General features: G+C 35.4%; 1 protein-coding gene across 1 annotated transcript in view; it reads right to left on the bottom strand.

Annotated features, from left to right (window-relative positions):
- Window positions 1-4,538: 4,538 nt before the first annotated feature.
- The window catches only part of LOC137634163 (transmembrane protein 87A), a 91,837-nt gene continuing 80,731 nt past the window's right edge, over window positions 4,539-15,644 (bottom strand). Inside the window, exons 13-14 of the mRNA XM_068366419.1 lie at window positions 14,523-14,550; window positions 4,539-11,302 (exon numbers count right to left, since the gene is read on the bottom strand). Coding sequence (XP_068222520.1) covers window positions 11,261-11,302; window positions 14,523-14,550 — 70 coding nt within the window. The 3' untranslated portion in view covers window positions 4,539-11,260. The remainder of the gene's footprint in view (window positions 11,303-14,522; window positions 14,551-15,644) is intronic.

Below are 15,644 nucleotides of genomic sequence, written 5' to 3'. Positions count from 1 at the left end.
GGCTCTCCTTGGGTAGGTTAATGATTTGGGAGAAACAATCAAAGCGGAGAAGAAATGCCATAAGACAGCCATCAAAAAGCTTTTCGAGACATCACAAGTGGCTTAAACACTTTTAGGACTTCTTTAGTTGGATCTAGCCAGGGAAGCAATTGACAATGTGGACCTGTAAGTCTCTGGCAGCAGGAACTAACTTAGGAGCACCCAATCAAATATACTGTAATCTTATTCCCTGGCCCTCTTGAGACAAAGACATTTCTATGTAACGGAAGACTGTGTTTTTTTTTACCTCTCCCAGTTGATGTATCTGTCTCTATACTCATGCCAGGAACCTAATTAGGAAAGTTGTTGACCCAACCATCTGTTCAGCCTTAGAATCATCTAAAATGGAAGCTACAGCTATGGCTTGCCTTCAAGCAAGGTCATGGCTGGACCACTGGTCAGGGATGGTGGCTTTGTTTGTCTATTCTCAGGACCTATCAGACCCTGAGAAGAAGAAACCGTTTACGGACTTAGTTCATTGGAGCAAAGGCAGTCACCTTTCTGGCCCACCAATTAACAAACCAATGGACCAACAGGGTCATGAAACGAAGACGCCATAGCTGCAACGTTCACGAGGCAAATTGGACAAAGGAAGGCTTTAACGCTAAGAAATATCCCAATTACTGATAATCCAGTCCTGTTCACTACAGAGGAAGTAGAAGAAACAATTGAGAAATGAAGGAAATCGAACCAAGACCTGCTTTTCCTTCGAGCAGTCTCCTTCAGGAAAACAACACCAGCTCCTGGAATGAAATTGAGACTGACAACACCTTTAAAGTCAGTACTCAGGAAAACAGTTGTCACGGCAAGGTCAATGACACAGTTAGCATCTACCTCCAGAAGATAGACTGATGCTGCCCAGCTGTTTCTGCCAAACAAGAAGGGGAAGAGGCAGGAGGATGGCTAGGTCCTGGAAGGGAAGGCAGTCTCTCCCCCTGCAATTGCAATGAATGGGGAGATGCCTCTCAAGCTGGTGGGCGAGGTGGGAGTAAAAGGGACTGGACAATGGACGTCTTCAAACAGGGATACCTCATTTCACTTATCTTCTCTCGCCCTTTTTGACTCGGAAACCAATGACGTTATCACCATATTCTCAAAGATCACATTAAGACTGCATCATACAAGCTACAATCCAGAATATTTTGGACAAAGATGTGCATCAAGTAGTCCTGCACAGGGGTCCAGGCTTTTACAACCGACTTCTAGTAGAATAGTCAACATGAAGCTGGAGAACACTAATCAACCTCTCCACTTTGAACAAATTTGTTCTCCAAACACCATTCAGATGGGAGACAGCAAACACTGTAAGAAATGCCATCAGGAAGGATGATTATAAACTGTATGTGACTTCTAGATCGGAGATGCATATTTCCAGATCCCTGTACATCTATTGTCAAGAAAGTTTCTCTGGTTCTCGTTCGGGGGCAATGTCTTCAAGTTAAAAGCCTTGAGATTTTGTCTGTCGACTGCCTCCAGGTATTCATTCAAGTATTTAGTCTCAACATTTATGTTTTTCTGCTGTTCTGCTTTATCACAAGGGTAATAATGTGTGGAATACTCAAAACCTCAAGATGACATTGGTAGTCCCGAAGTGGCTGCATGCAGAATGGTACCTGGACCTTCTGGTGCCGTTATCCAAGGCTCCAAGATAGCTACCCAATAGACCGGACTTTTTTCGTCAACCACATCTTTGGAGACAACACAGCTCCCTGAAGTACTTGTCTCTTCATGGGCCAAGCTTATCCAGCATCTCAGAGAGTGTTTTTCACAAAACTGTGCAAAAGATGTCTGGATACCTCAAAAGATCATCTATGGCAGTCTACCAGGCCAAACGGACCATCTACGATTGGTGCCATAGAAGGGGCACTTCTCTCAGACCATCTATCCAACTAATAGTGGACTTATTAGTTTTCTTACGCAGAGAAAATTCTTTTAGTTTCAGTGGTAAAAGGCTACCGCTCAGCATCAAGACATGTCGTTAAACAGAAAGGAGTCGACCTTTCCTCTTCATGGAAATTGTTGATGGTGATAGTTTCAAACAAAACTGTCAGCCAAGAGCACTATAAATCTCCTCTTGCAACGTAACAAGGATTCTCAGGACTTAAAAAAGGCCCCTTACGAAATACTAAATAGTTTTGGATAGGGACCTGTCCCTTAAAAGCCTTTTTATTCTTGCTTTGGCTTCAACAAAACATGTAAGCAAGCTACACAGACTGTTGTATCTCATCTGCCACCATAAGGATTGGAGGAAAGTATTATATTCCTTCATTCTGGAATTAGAAGCAAAAACGCAAAACCCCACCGTAAACAACCCAAGATTCGATTCACTTTTAATTTCCTCTCCCTTAGGAAGGTAGCCGACAATCCAGAGGAGTTGATTCTATGCCTGAAAGGACACTAAATAGCTGACAATCCAGAGGAGTTGATTCTATGCCCTGAAAGAACACTATATAGCTGACAATCCAGAGGAGTTGATTCTATGCCCTGAAAGGACACTATGATGCTACCTCAAAAGAATGCAGCTATTTATAACACAATTGCAAAACCTTTTTATCAGCAAAGACAAGCTCAAGAAAAAAATAACCAGAAACACTTTGTTTCTGTCTCTGTCTCTGAGAAACCATAAATTAATAGAGTGTTGAACCAGGCAAAGAACAACCTGGAACAACCGACATACAGGCACACAAGATGTTAGAAGAGTTGGTGTATAATTAGCCTTTCAGAGGAACCTGTTGGTTGGCTAAGTTCTGAAGGTAAGAGTGTGGAAATGTCAAGACAACCTTCAAGGCCCATGATCTACTCTAATGAACCACAGGTCACTTAACACTTTTTCCTTAGGACCTGTGGTAGCTGCTCAGCAGTTGGTGTAGCATCCCTCATAGAACAAGACGCATCTCCCCTAATACAACGGTTACAACATCCATTTAGGATGAGAGTAAGAATATCACCCTTTTTCTCTCTACTCCCTCCCCTCCCTTGGGGTGCAGAGGTTGGATCATTATGTTGCTGAAATGGTCTTTGATGGCTGTGACACACCATACCAAGTAACTATTCTCTTATTCTTAAGATAAAAGTACTTATTCCTCCATCCTCCTGACAAGGGTGAAGATGGATAGTAATGTGAACCCATCAATTTATAGTTCTATGATTTCTTGTCTACAACAGTAACTTAGCCTAATTCCCTGATACTCATGTAATGGGAAATGGATTGGTATTAACACACTTCCTCTTCATAAGGACAGAGTACTAGACATACCGGCATTTTAAACCAGCCAGTTTGGTTATAGAAACTTCCTCCCTCCTCAGGATAAGTCTCCTATTAAAGGATGAACGGTTATATCTGCGTAGGAAGAAATCATAAATGTTTAATGTACAGTAATATATATTTTTCCTAACTACACAAACACAAGTCCTCTAAGTTATGCTTCCCTCCTCAGCAACCTTGCAAGTTCTAGGTGAAGGTCGAAGTGACTTCTTAATGAGCTTTCAAGGGGGATGGGGCTTGAATCGCTATCAGTCAGTAACTAAAGACGCCTCACTATAAATATTAACATCAAAGTTTCCAGTTCACATAAATAATACTGTTTCAGACCTATCAAGCTAGCAACCCTAAAATGCTAACAGTAACTTGAATAATCTTATATTATTGAACAAGTTGTCAACATGACTGATTTAAGGAGAGTACTTTCAAGTCCGATGGATTGGATTTATGAGTTTCAGATAGGTATCCTGGCACTGGAACTTGGCAAAATTGCCTGCAATGTAACATCCGGGCTAGCCGAGAGATTACTGTACAGTAATAGTAAAAATAAATCTTTACAAGAATTTGCTCCAAACATGAAGCAAGGATAAGAACAGGTTGAATCTGGTGTCTTTAAGATTGTTTGCCATGATCAATTTTTCACTTCCATTCTAATATGGCTGTAACCTGTATAAGGTTTACTTTTCAAGTTTAAAAGGTTCAGCAAATTTATGTTTCCATATGTTCACCTATAAGGTCTTATGTATTTGTGATGAGAGTTACAACTCATCAAGGTTACTTTCCTGTTTACCAAAAATCTTAAGAAATTGATAAATCCCTCTCTTACATATATGGTATGGCTTACAGTGCATCTAGATATGCACAATGTTACTAGTGACTTCATTATTATCACACACTTGAGATAAAACTTGGAACCAAGAGCATAGCTTGACACAAGATTTTCATCTTGCTTGTATGCTTTTGCTACCACAATTTCATGGGTGAAAAGGCATCCTGCCCATTTTCATTATACTTAAATGTTCTGAAAGTAGTCAAATGACTTAGTTAAAAGCAGCAAATCATGTTTGTATAAAGAGGAAAACACATAAAGGAAAAATTTGAGAAGCCGGGTCTCTCCCGCTTCCTTCATCCACAATATTGATAGTGTAATACTGTTATTTCCAAGGTCAGCATAACAGTGGTTCTTTAATATTCAAAAATAACTGTTCCTGGCTTGCATTCAAAATAACAAAACTAATTATAAGATTCTTTTATTACCAACAATGACATCTGACTGCACTCTAAACTACTTAACGTTATTCATTTCATCTTATACATGTTCTATGACTGGTATGTTTGTGCAGATGAATACCCACTTTGAAAAAGGTGAAGAGCACACAATAAGAATACCGAGTGTGCAGTTTTGTTCAAATGAATATTGCTAATACATGACAGTAATGCTTAAACAAGTATCACATAAATAAATTCCAGAATACAAATAATATTACTTACCAAACATGTATCTGAATTTGCCAGTTCACCCATCTATACAAAAAAAAAATTGTTTCTTACAACCTTAATGCTTTGCAGAAACCTTCACTTTACAATACCTTGTTTTTAATAGTAAGGGCATTTATAACAAATCCTGATTCACAAAACAATCTTAGCAGTGGTTGATAACAAGTTAGGTTGTGTCAACAAAATTATGCCTCTCCCTCATTTAGGTTCTCGGCTAGAGTTACTTTGAGATTACTCATACAGCGCAAAATGAAGTATACAAGAATTCAGTATGCAGGCAGGAAAAATATATATATATATATTTATTTCATACAAACTCATTACTACTTTAATGGAGGCTATTTGAGCTCCTGTACACTCCATAAAAGATGAAAGAAGAATCTCAAGATCATATGTCACCTGAGTATATGATTCCCTCAAGTACTTTAGCGACAAACTGAATCACTTACTTTGTAGTCTGTCTAAATTACGTAAAGAGGTACCGGTACCGTTAGCGTTCATCGTGTGATGCACTGTAGGCTTTACTAATGGTCTTTGCAGCATTCCTTCAGCCCTTAGCTGCAGTTAATTCATATCCTTTGACTTGACCTCCTTCCTTGGTTCTTTTCTTCCACCTTGCTGTCCAACCTCTTTTAACTTTTACCACATAGCGTAACTATTGGGTTCATCTACATACAATTGGGCACTGAATTGCTTCACTGGCATCAGCGCTGGGATATTTACGGTACCTAAAATTTATGTACTGTCTCCAATTTGAACTGACTTTAAAAAAGCATAAGGGTCAAAAGATTGACAATTGTGTAAAAGTAATGGGATTAAGTAGAAAAAAATAAATTATCAACTTAAAAAATATCAAAGTCCACTTTGATACAGACTTAGCAGCATCTTTGGAAGAGATGCTGCATAATTAAATAAAAAATGGAAGACAATGGGACAAAGATTTGCATCTGGGGAGGGGATATGTCAGGAGTTAACAAAGCTCTAATATCAAATAAAGGGTCATGGAATAAAGAGGAATACTATGACTAGAATAAAGGTTGTACTGTAATTTGCCAGGTTCAAGTTTAAAGAAAAATAGAAAATTTACCCCTTCACTCAAGCAAAAAAGAAGTACAGTACTCACAAGAATGTACAGTAAATAAATTTAAACATAAAGAATATGAGCTCTTCCAATCCCCATCAGCGAAAGCTAGCTTTTCAGAAAATATATCTAAAAATTTGTGAGTGAGATACCTCCGATGAAATCTAATAAAAGTAGACTGCACATCCAGGCATCAGAATTGAACAGAGCAATGACAGCATGTTTTTTGTTAAATAATAAAGATGTAAAGAATGCCTATAACTCATAACCCTCAACTTTCATCATAGAGACTTGATCCTCAGACATCTTTATAAGCCTACAGAATGACCTGCCTGAACCAAAAGCAAATTACATCAATGGAGAGATGTTTCTGACAATGGGTGATATATTAAAAAAAAAAATACTTGTCTAACATTCTCTGTGCTTCAAAGATATTCCTTGATTGTTCATACAGGGCATTGGAGAAGATCCCCCTAATTTAGTAAGACAGGTAAGGAAGTAATGGGGGGGGGGGGGGGGCAAAAAAGGAATTTATAATCTGATTTTTGCAGAAAAGTTACATGAAACCTGATCTTTGTAGAAAAGTTATGTTACATCTGATAAAAACAACATCCCAATGGAACCTTATCTTTGCATTTTTTTTCATTTTACCTGAAAAGACATGAAACTTGCAAACCCAATAAGGAATAGCAAGAGTCAGCAGAAATACAATTTTCAATAAAAATTGACCCATACGATGGACATGATAAGAATCCTCTACACTGGGGGCAGAACCCAGGAAGGCAACCCGAGAGATCTATGGGATACCTCTTTTTCAAAATATTGAAATATCCTTATACAGTCAAGTGAAGCACCTAAATTCATCCCTTGAAGAAATGTCTGCTCTAATGGGATCAACTTAGATAACATCCAGGTTGTTGCCATTACATAAATTGCCCGAGATCTTACACCTAGATTGGTAGATACTGTACGTGACAGATATCCATTCTAGATTGGCAATGACTTGGACTGCTTTAGAAATAAAGCTTTAAGAAACTGAAACTTCACTTGAACTCCCACTAATAAATCTGAAATATGCTAGAGTTAGTGGAACTCCCTGAAGAAAGGCTGATGAAGGAGCTTAGGCCAATTTGTGAAAGGTTCTTGATGATCCATTTAGACAATGGAAGAACAATTAAAATTATGGAGATATTAAGTAATTTTAAAAGTTAAAGTTTCCCTAGCAGAGTTCAGATGAATTATTGCAATAATTTGCAATAATCTTAAGTGCTGCCAAATCTCATCAATAATTTAGTACCCTACTGGTAAGTTATTAAGAAATTAAAGAAAAAGTCACCAGAAGACTGCTTCAATGTTCCCACATTTTGGAGTAACATGCTGGATGTTGTGTTCTGAACAAGTATCTTGAAAAATCGACATACAATAAGTGATCCAATGTTAGGGAACCTGGGGGAGCTTGATTTACTGGCACCATTTACTATAAGAATTTATCTTTACTTCTTGTATAGAGTGAAGACCTAAAAGGTTGTAGCAACCACTTGAAACAGCTACGTAAAAGTATAGGTTGCTGAGGAAACATGAGTTTTAGAAACACAAAACAAGTATTTCTCTACAACAATTCCCCCATCATTCATTTGCCCATTCTCATGAGCTCAAATATTTCAAAGAAGAGGAGTTTTTTATTTGCCTACAATGGTATTAGGGCAGGAGGATAGTTGTTGAATGTAAAATTCTGAAAAGCAATTGGAGACTGTGCGTTTCCCATGCCTGGATTGTGAAGACTTGGAGAGTTGCTCTTAGTAAGGATGAACCCACATTGTGAAGCATGACACTTGTACTTAGCATGTACATTCAAGACAGGATTGAATAATACTTACTATGTACATGGGAATATGCTAGTGACCCCAAAATACTTGGTGCTAGTTACCTTGAAAGTATGAAAGATAAAGTTATAGGGTTGAAGGATTCCAAACATCTTTCTAGCTGCTAACACATGCAACAGTAAAACAAAAAATAAATGAAGACATGGATGAGCAGATCTCAGCAAGGGAGGTTACAGCATTCTAATACAGTAAGACATTACTCCTCGGATTTGGTATGACTTTGAGAAACCTAAGGATGAAAATATTAGAACAAGAAATTTATATAAATATAAGTTTTTCTATGGTGCAAATCAAATGTACCACACTTCATCTGAAAGTGATGGTTTCTACAATGCTATCATAACTATTTTCCATAGGAAAATGTGCCAATGGGATATATCGATTTAAAAGAAATTTAGGATACCTCTAAAGGCAAAATAATAATGGAATGACTAAGCCACATTCATTGTACTTCGTTATCATAAATTTTCTTCTCTTATCTACTAACCTTTATTCATTTCCAAGTTAAGTTACCAAAGTCCATGTCCCTAAATAGTCTTGAGATCAACTGTCTAGGAGAGAACAACAGCCATACAGTATTCTGAAAATGCTGTTCCTTTTTAGGAATAAAAGGGCCAAATAATATGGATGGTAAAAAATATCAAATAAGAAATGTAGAGACAAGTGCATACAGTTTTCAACTAGCATAAATTTTATGAAACATTTAAATGAAAAAAGTCAGAAGAGAAAATAAATTAAAACCAAGTACAGTATTTATATTTACTTGAAGATAATAATGAATGACAGTAGGGGAAACATATGGCAATAATGGCGTTGGTTGCCTGAAAAGGGGTAGAAAGGGGAACATTGTTGTGCTTAGTAACCTTTTCAAAAGTTTGACTAGATCACTCATTTAACTTTCTTAGGTCTCATTGAGCTGGCCCAAAAGGGTTTGTTCTTGGTACACAAAATAGACCCTAAAAGTGGACAAACTCATAAAACATGTTTCATTGAAAGATTTGCCTTCATTCTCTGCATTTTTAACTGGGTCATGTGAGTTACAAATACATACTCATAGCTCAAATGAATGTGACCTACTCGAAGTAGGGGTCAATGAGTGGAGAGAGAAAGTACCACTCTGGACCTCATGTCAACACAAGCCTAGTAAACCACTGCTAAGATATAGTTGTCTGTAATCCAGAACTTGATACTAGTCAAATACAAATTTTTCAAGCAATGGATTTTAGAGTATGAACAAGTCATGATTACAGCATACATCATAAAAATATATTCTAATGACTTATAAAAAGAAAAACACACATTACCTCACAGTACTGTACTTCTAAATTATGTAACAAACCATGTAAAGCAATTTTTTCAAATGTATATGCTACATAAGTCTCTGACCTTAATACTTGATGAGAGAGAGAGAGTGGTATCAACAATAGGATCACTACACCATTTCTACCAAGTCTCCACTTCTGTCACATCCATAACATTGCACCATGAAATATCATGGACATTTTCGTACTCTTCCAGTTTCTACCTTGCTATACTTGATTTGTGATTATCATTTGGTTCAGCTTATTTCTTGAATATCAAAGATAATAGTCTATTACTATGATTAAATCAACATGCCTCATAAATGAGAGAATGAAGAGCAGTCTTAACACCAAATTTCATGTATATTCATACCTAGGTAAGTTCTCACAGCCAAATGAAAAGTACTATGCGATTTCTATTGTGATACTTAAAAAACACGCAAAACAGTTATTCATTCAACAGCCAACACAAAATCAATTTAAAACACTGTCCAAATACTTGAGATAAAGGCATGTTTAAAGTTCTTAATGCTAAATGAACAAGATTATCAATCCTCAAGTGTGCAATTTGACAACAAGGATATATTGACAATCTTTCAATATCAGTGCAAATATATCACAATCGTAAACTCTTATGTCAGTCCCAAGCCTAGATAATATATTAGGAGTTGATCAGAAGATTAATGCCCTGCCTTATGAAGAAGTTGAAAAAATTGAAATAGATCTGATAAAAGAGTTAGTTATAACAAATAATTTAACCAAACCACTGAGTTAATGGACTAAGTAACTTTTTAAGTTTCCATTCTCAAATAGTTAATGCCCATTAACCCTTTTACCCCCCCATAAGGTTAAATTTTGAGCACATTTTGCTATATGATGTTTTTAAATTGCTCTAACAGGCTTAATTTTTGTCTTAGAGAGGTCAGGTTGGTCTCATTCTTTTGGAAAATGCCTGAGGTTTCTCATTAAATTATCAAAAATATGTAAAAAGCTTGTAATCAACAGTGTTTTGCAAGAACGTACTGGTACGTCCTCTTGGGGGTGAAAGGGTTAAATGCAAATATGAATATTGGCTTGGACTCATGTGAGGCACTTTATATGAAACATCACCAACATATTGAAAATGCCATAACCTCTAACAGTTGGAACTAAAAACAAATTAACACAAGTTAATTTCTATCTAGTCATTCCAAGAACTTCCTATATTGCCTTAATAGTTGAAGCACTTTAAAATAACTTAACCCTTTGTAAATCAGAAGAAAAACATAATACTCACTAGTGACACATCCCTTACTATGATCATTCACACTAAAAGAATAAAAACTATACACCAAAATCCTTATGAAAAATACAATGCACACTATTAAAACTACAAGTGTGTCAAAATTAACATACTGTACTATCACACTGTATCAACAGTCCATTAGTAGGAAGAGCTATAGGTATCTTTATGCAGCAAACGAACATTATGTATAGTGTACTCCTCATCCATAATATGTTAAATAAAATAATTTAATATAATCTAGGATAAACCTCAGTGAGCACTCGGTATAAACTATATAAACCCGCCACGTTTGTAAGCACTTATTACCATTCTTATACACTACATTAATTTCAGTTATGCTGAAATGCAAGAAAAATCCAAAGCAAGGTAATGTTGCTTGCTTTTACATTTCATGGCTTGCTAAAAGCTTTAGCAGAAAAGTCAAATAAATAGCTTAGCCACATGTATCTTCTAAAAATAGTAGTATTCACCACTATGACTTTAAATATTAATAATAATCAAGTGATAACAACAATAATAAAGGAAAAATAATAACATCAACAATTGTCACCATAAAGAAAAAAACTGGTCTCCTAAAATGCAAGAAATGTTTTATCTTGCTGAATTTGTCTGTTCAGATATATCAAATAGAGCCTGAATCATATGAAACGTTTTCAATTTACCCAATTAGTCTCACTACATCTACTAAACAATTTCTCAAAATTTTAATGAATTTATAATGGCAAAAACATATTGCAATACCAGCACACAATCTTGCAGATACTGTACAATAAGTGGCTAAACATACCAGCACAGTAATTGTCACTGAGGAGGTCATAAGAGTTCATATGAAGGGTAAAATCCTAATATTCTGTACATCTTACTTAGGAAAACATGGAATGAAATAACTCTATCAAGTTGATTAAATCTTGATCACTGCATCTTAGAGATCTCAAATTTAGTTGTAACAATCTCCTGAAACAAAATAAAAAAAGTATATGAAACATTCTTGTAACCGTTTTTATACAATTATATATAACATTCTTGTAACAGTTTTTATACAATTATATATAACATTCTTGTAACAGTTTTTATACAATGATATATAACATTCTTGTAACAGTTTTTATACAATGATATATAACATTCTTGTAACAGTTTTTTATACAAATGTACTAAACATTGCCTTCCTAAAGGCCTTATAAAAATAATAGCAATAAAACCAGGACACTAAATAGACAATCTACTTCTTTCAAAATAATCCATAACCTTTAGATTTTGTACCAATAGATTCCTTTTGAATATTTACATCACATACTGTAAACCACCAAATTTCTTCCACTCCTCATTCCAGGCCTTGATGAATTGCCAATTCATCTAAATCATCAGAAATCACTTCAACAATGACGCTCTCATTTATTCGAAAACAAAAAATGCCTTCACTTTCAAAATCAGGATTAAACTTTCTAACATTATAATAAAGCTCCATTACTGTATTTCAACTTAAAATTTAAAGATATTTGTGAATTATAAAAAGAGTACATTTTAGATATGTACAAAATTATTAGGCTAATTTTATGGTTTACAGATGATGAGAGCAGTTTTTTTTTGTAATTTGTAGGAATGTATGTCTCATTATAACTTGTACCAACAGACTTTTTTATCTAGTCATTCTTTAATTGGTGTTATCCACAGTACTGATTCTTTTTCCATAAAAGATTATCATTAAAATGTAACTGGTTAAAAAATGCATAAAATGTCACACATATTTGTTATCATATGTAATTAAAAAAATCATACATACACAAAACTTCTTTGCCTATTTTAAAGTTATAAATATTATCAAGATTTTATAGTTCTGAAAATTAAAAATATTAAGGTCATAACTGAACAAGCAGGTTCTTTAGAAAGCTTAGAGAGGAGATAACAATCACTGTTCAATCTGTCTAATTGTGTGGTAAGGAGAATGTAACTCGCATTATAGATAGTTGGCTAAAAAAAAAAAATTTTCATAAAAACCCATTACCTAGGAGTTGCCTTAACTGTTGTGATTTGATCTCAAGACACATCTGGTAAGATCTAAGCTGAATGCTCCTAAGTGGCATGGTTATCAGCTGGGTAACTTATGCTCAGACCCAAACAAAATATGTGTCAGCAAGTAGAAAACATACCCAGCATCAGCTAGTGCCTTCTTTCACATGAAGTTTTTCAAAAAAATTTCCTTCACTTACTAGAGAAATCCAGCATTAGATTTATACATACAAGCCTAGTATATATTATTGTTTCATCAAGACTAGACTACTATACAGATAAACCTCCCGAACAGCAGATTCACCACCTGCTAATTCTACCATATGCAACTGAAATTTTGATGTCACTATAAAAAATATATGCTGGGAGACATTTCAAAAAGTGGCCTCTTCACCACTAGGTGGAGTAAGATGTCTGATCACGTTCAGTGTGTCTTGTGTGTGCCCAGGATCTATAAACCTACAATTTGCCTTGTCTCTCTTGGAGACTTTATTCGTAGCTTCTCTAGTGTGAGTGTGTGATAGCGTAATCTGTAAGGTCAAAATAAAGCAACATGATCATGTATTGTATACTATACTAACTACAGTCATGCCTCCTAAACACATTTCAAGGGCAGCAAGCATTGGCCAAAAGGCTAAAATTGCTTGTTAGGTGTTGATCCTGTGAGAAGACTGATAATTCTTGATTCAATTGAGGAAAAAACAAAACTTTTGTTGAAGTTGTCCCTAAGTGTGGAAAGAATGAGTCTTCCATTCAGGAGATTTTTAAGGAGGAAAGTAATAGAACCCCAATCCCTCAAAAGTTTGATATAAAAAAGGAAAGATCACTATGATGCCCTCCTCATGGGAGCAGTAGGCATAAAAGCCAGTGCCCTGAGAATGAGCACCCTCCCCCACTGGGGAAGTACTAGAATAAGCAAGGATGTTCAAGGGTCTCTTCAAGCATGGACAAATCCACTGAGGAGGAGGGATCCATACAATACACAGGAGCCTCTTATTCTCCAATTCTCTAATGAAGCAACAGACCTTGCTCTATTTAGAGATGCAAAAAAACTATATGTTTTCTTTGACAAAAGAGTTCTACTATAATATATAATTATCAGACATAAGATGTACAAAACTTATCTACTGGTGATAAGAGAAAAACAGATATTTCAGTCACCTGGATGCAGTAGTTAACCTCTTGAGAGAAGAAGAATTGATTAGTAATTTCAGTGTTGTCATGTATACGAGGAAAGAAGAGAATTTGTAAAGAATAAGCCAGACTATTCTGTGTATGTGTCAGTAAAGATGAAATGAGTCATAAGCAGAGAGAGGGATCCAATGTAGTAGTGTTTGGCCAGTCAAAGGACCCAACTCTATAGCGGTAGAATCTCAACGGGTGGGTGGTGCCTTGGCCAACTTACTTCGTGCAATTATACATAGACTAGAGTAGAACAAGTCCTTGCATACATCTTTTGAAGAAAACTAAAGCATTCTATCTATCTATCTATATATATAGCTTCCAAGTCCAAGACAAATTATTTTCACTATTAGGCATACAGATACAGGAGACTCAGATAGAAACAGGTAAACCTTTCTTGGGGCAGAGAAACTACCATGAAGTGAGACAAGTTATGCTCTCACCTCATTGCCTTCCTGCTTATAGTCGCCTCTTCACAAAAGTATGTAACACATGTGGCTGCGAAGGTTTGATTCCTTTTATAAAACCAAAATTCACTTTAGCATATATTTACAAGTGAGTGTGCTCACAAAATTGAAAAAATAGAAACCCAATATTTACCACAAATGAATGTAAGAAAAAAACAACATTTATCACAAATGAATGTAAGAAAAGATCCAATGTCAAAAGAGCATTAGGAAATGCCAAAGACAAAAGTGGCTATTCTGTGACAGGCAAAAGGATGGAGCTTCCCTAATGCGCCACCTCACATTAACCAACTACCTTGTTAATGATTCAAGGGGTCATTCCAGCACCACTAAACACACATCACTAGTTAAAGGACAAAAGGTTTGTGTATGCATAGGAACAAATGTGCATTAGTGAAAAGCAGGCATTTAACATAGCGTTCAGTAACATCATCAATCATCCTTGAAAAAAAAAATCAAATAACTATAAGGTTCATCACCAAATGAAATAAATTTGTTTAAAAATTCTGACTTACCTCATCTGAGTCCAGGATAGGAAGAGCCCTGAAAGAAAATAAAAATTCTTAATGAAAAATGTCTCGGGGTATGAAAATTAATAATATTACTCTGAATTAATTAGAAAATACATACAGCAACCTTTCACTACATGCCTGTTTAACTTACGGACCTCAACCTAAGCGAAAATGTGCAAAAATAAATGAAAAACTAAGAAAAATTATAAAAAAGAAAGAAAAATTATAGATTAATTTCAAATCCTGCAGCCAGACAGTATGCTAACAGCTTCCCATATTTTTCTATATTGTAGCTGATTCAGTTAAAGGTCAGACTCTCAATAAGTGGTTGTGTTCAATATACATTTAACGCTACGAGGTTAATCATTTATGCAGAAATCGTAAAATTTTAAACTACTGTGAATAAAGATGTCTGATAATAAGTACAAAAGTAATGGTGATACCTCTGATGCCACTAAATGGCATGGAATAACTATGAAGATGACAATGCAAATAATAGTGAGAGTAGAAAAGGTGAGAAGATTTTAGACATTGTGCGTGCCTCTACTAAGAATAAAGTCCACTATTGCATCTATATTTCAGAGCAAGGAAAAAATAAGAGAATATATGAAGAGGTATGTGCCAATGCATTCAACCATTACTCCTATAAAATGAGGAAAACTTGAATGGTAACTAAACTTGCCCACTGCCCTCATGTCAACAAACTTATGCCAGCTGCTTTACCTTACAGGGTAAGATTACTTAATGTTTCTTCTTTAATACGAATTAACATTTTCCTCATATAAGACTTCTAGTTAATTTTGAAAATATTGTGTATTAAATATTTTCTTTATTCTTTACTGATAAGATATGGTAGTTTGACAGCATAACTATTAAGAAAATGGATAGTTTACCCTGACAGTTTATGCATCTAAAACACATGGGTGCACAATAAGAATGGATAACCAATACAGAAAATCTTTATTTGGGTGGTTGTTAAAAGTATGGGAAATAAAATGCAGTGCAAATTAATCAGTTTTTAAAAGGATTTCACATATTATGAACAAATAACTATAGGAATTCTTGATAAGGCTCTTGTTTATGCCACTTAGTATACATAAACACTCACTAGAGTTAGGGTGATCA

The sequence above is a fragment of the Palaemon carinicauda genome, chromosome 44 (assembly GCF_036898095.1).
Source record: "Palaemon carinicauda isolate YSFRI2023 chromosome 44, ASM3689809v2, whole genome shotgun sequence".
Classification (NCBI taxonomy): Eukaryota; Metazoa; Arthropoda; class Malacostraca; order Decapoda; family Palaemonidae; genus Palaemon; species Palaemon carinicauda.
The sequence above is the reverse complement of the archived record's forward strand: the minus strand, read 5'-3'. Positions and strand labels throughout refer to the sequence as shown.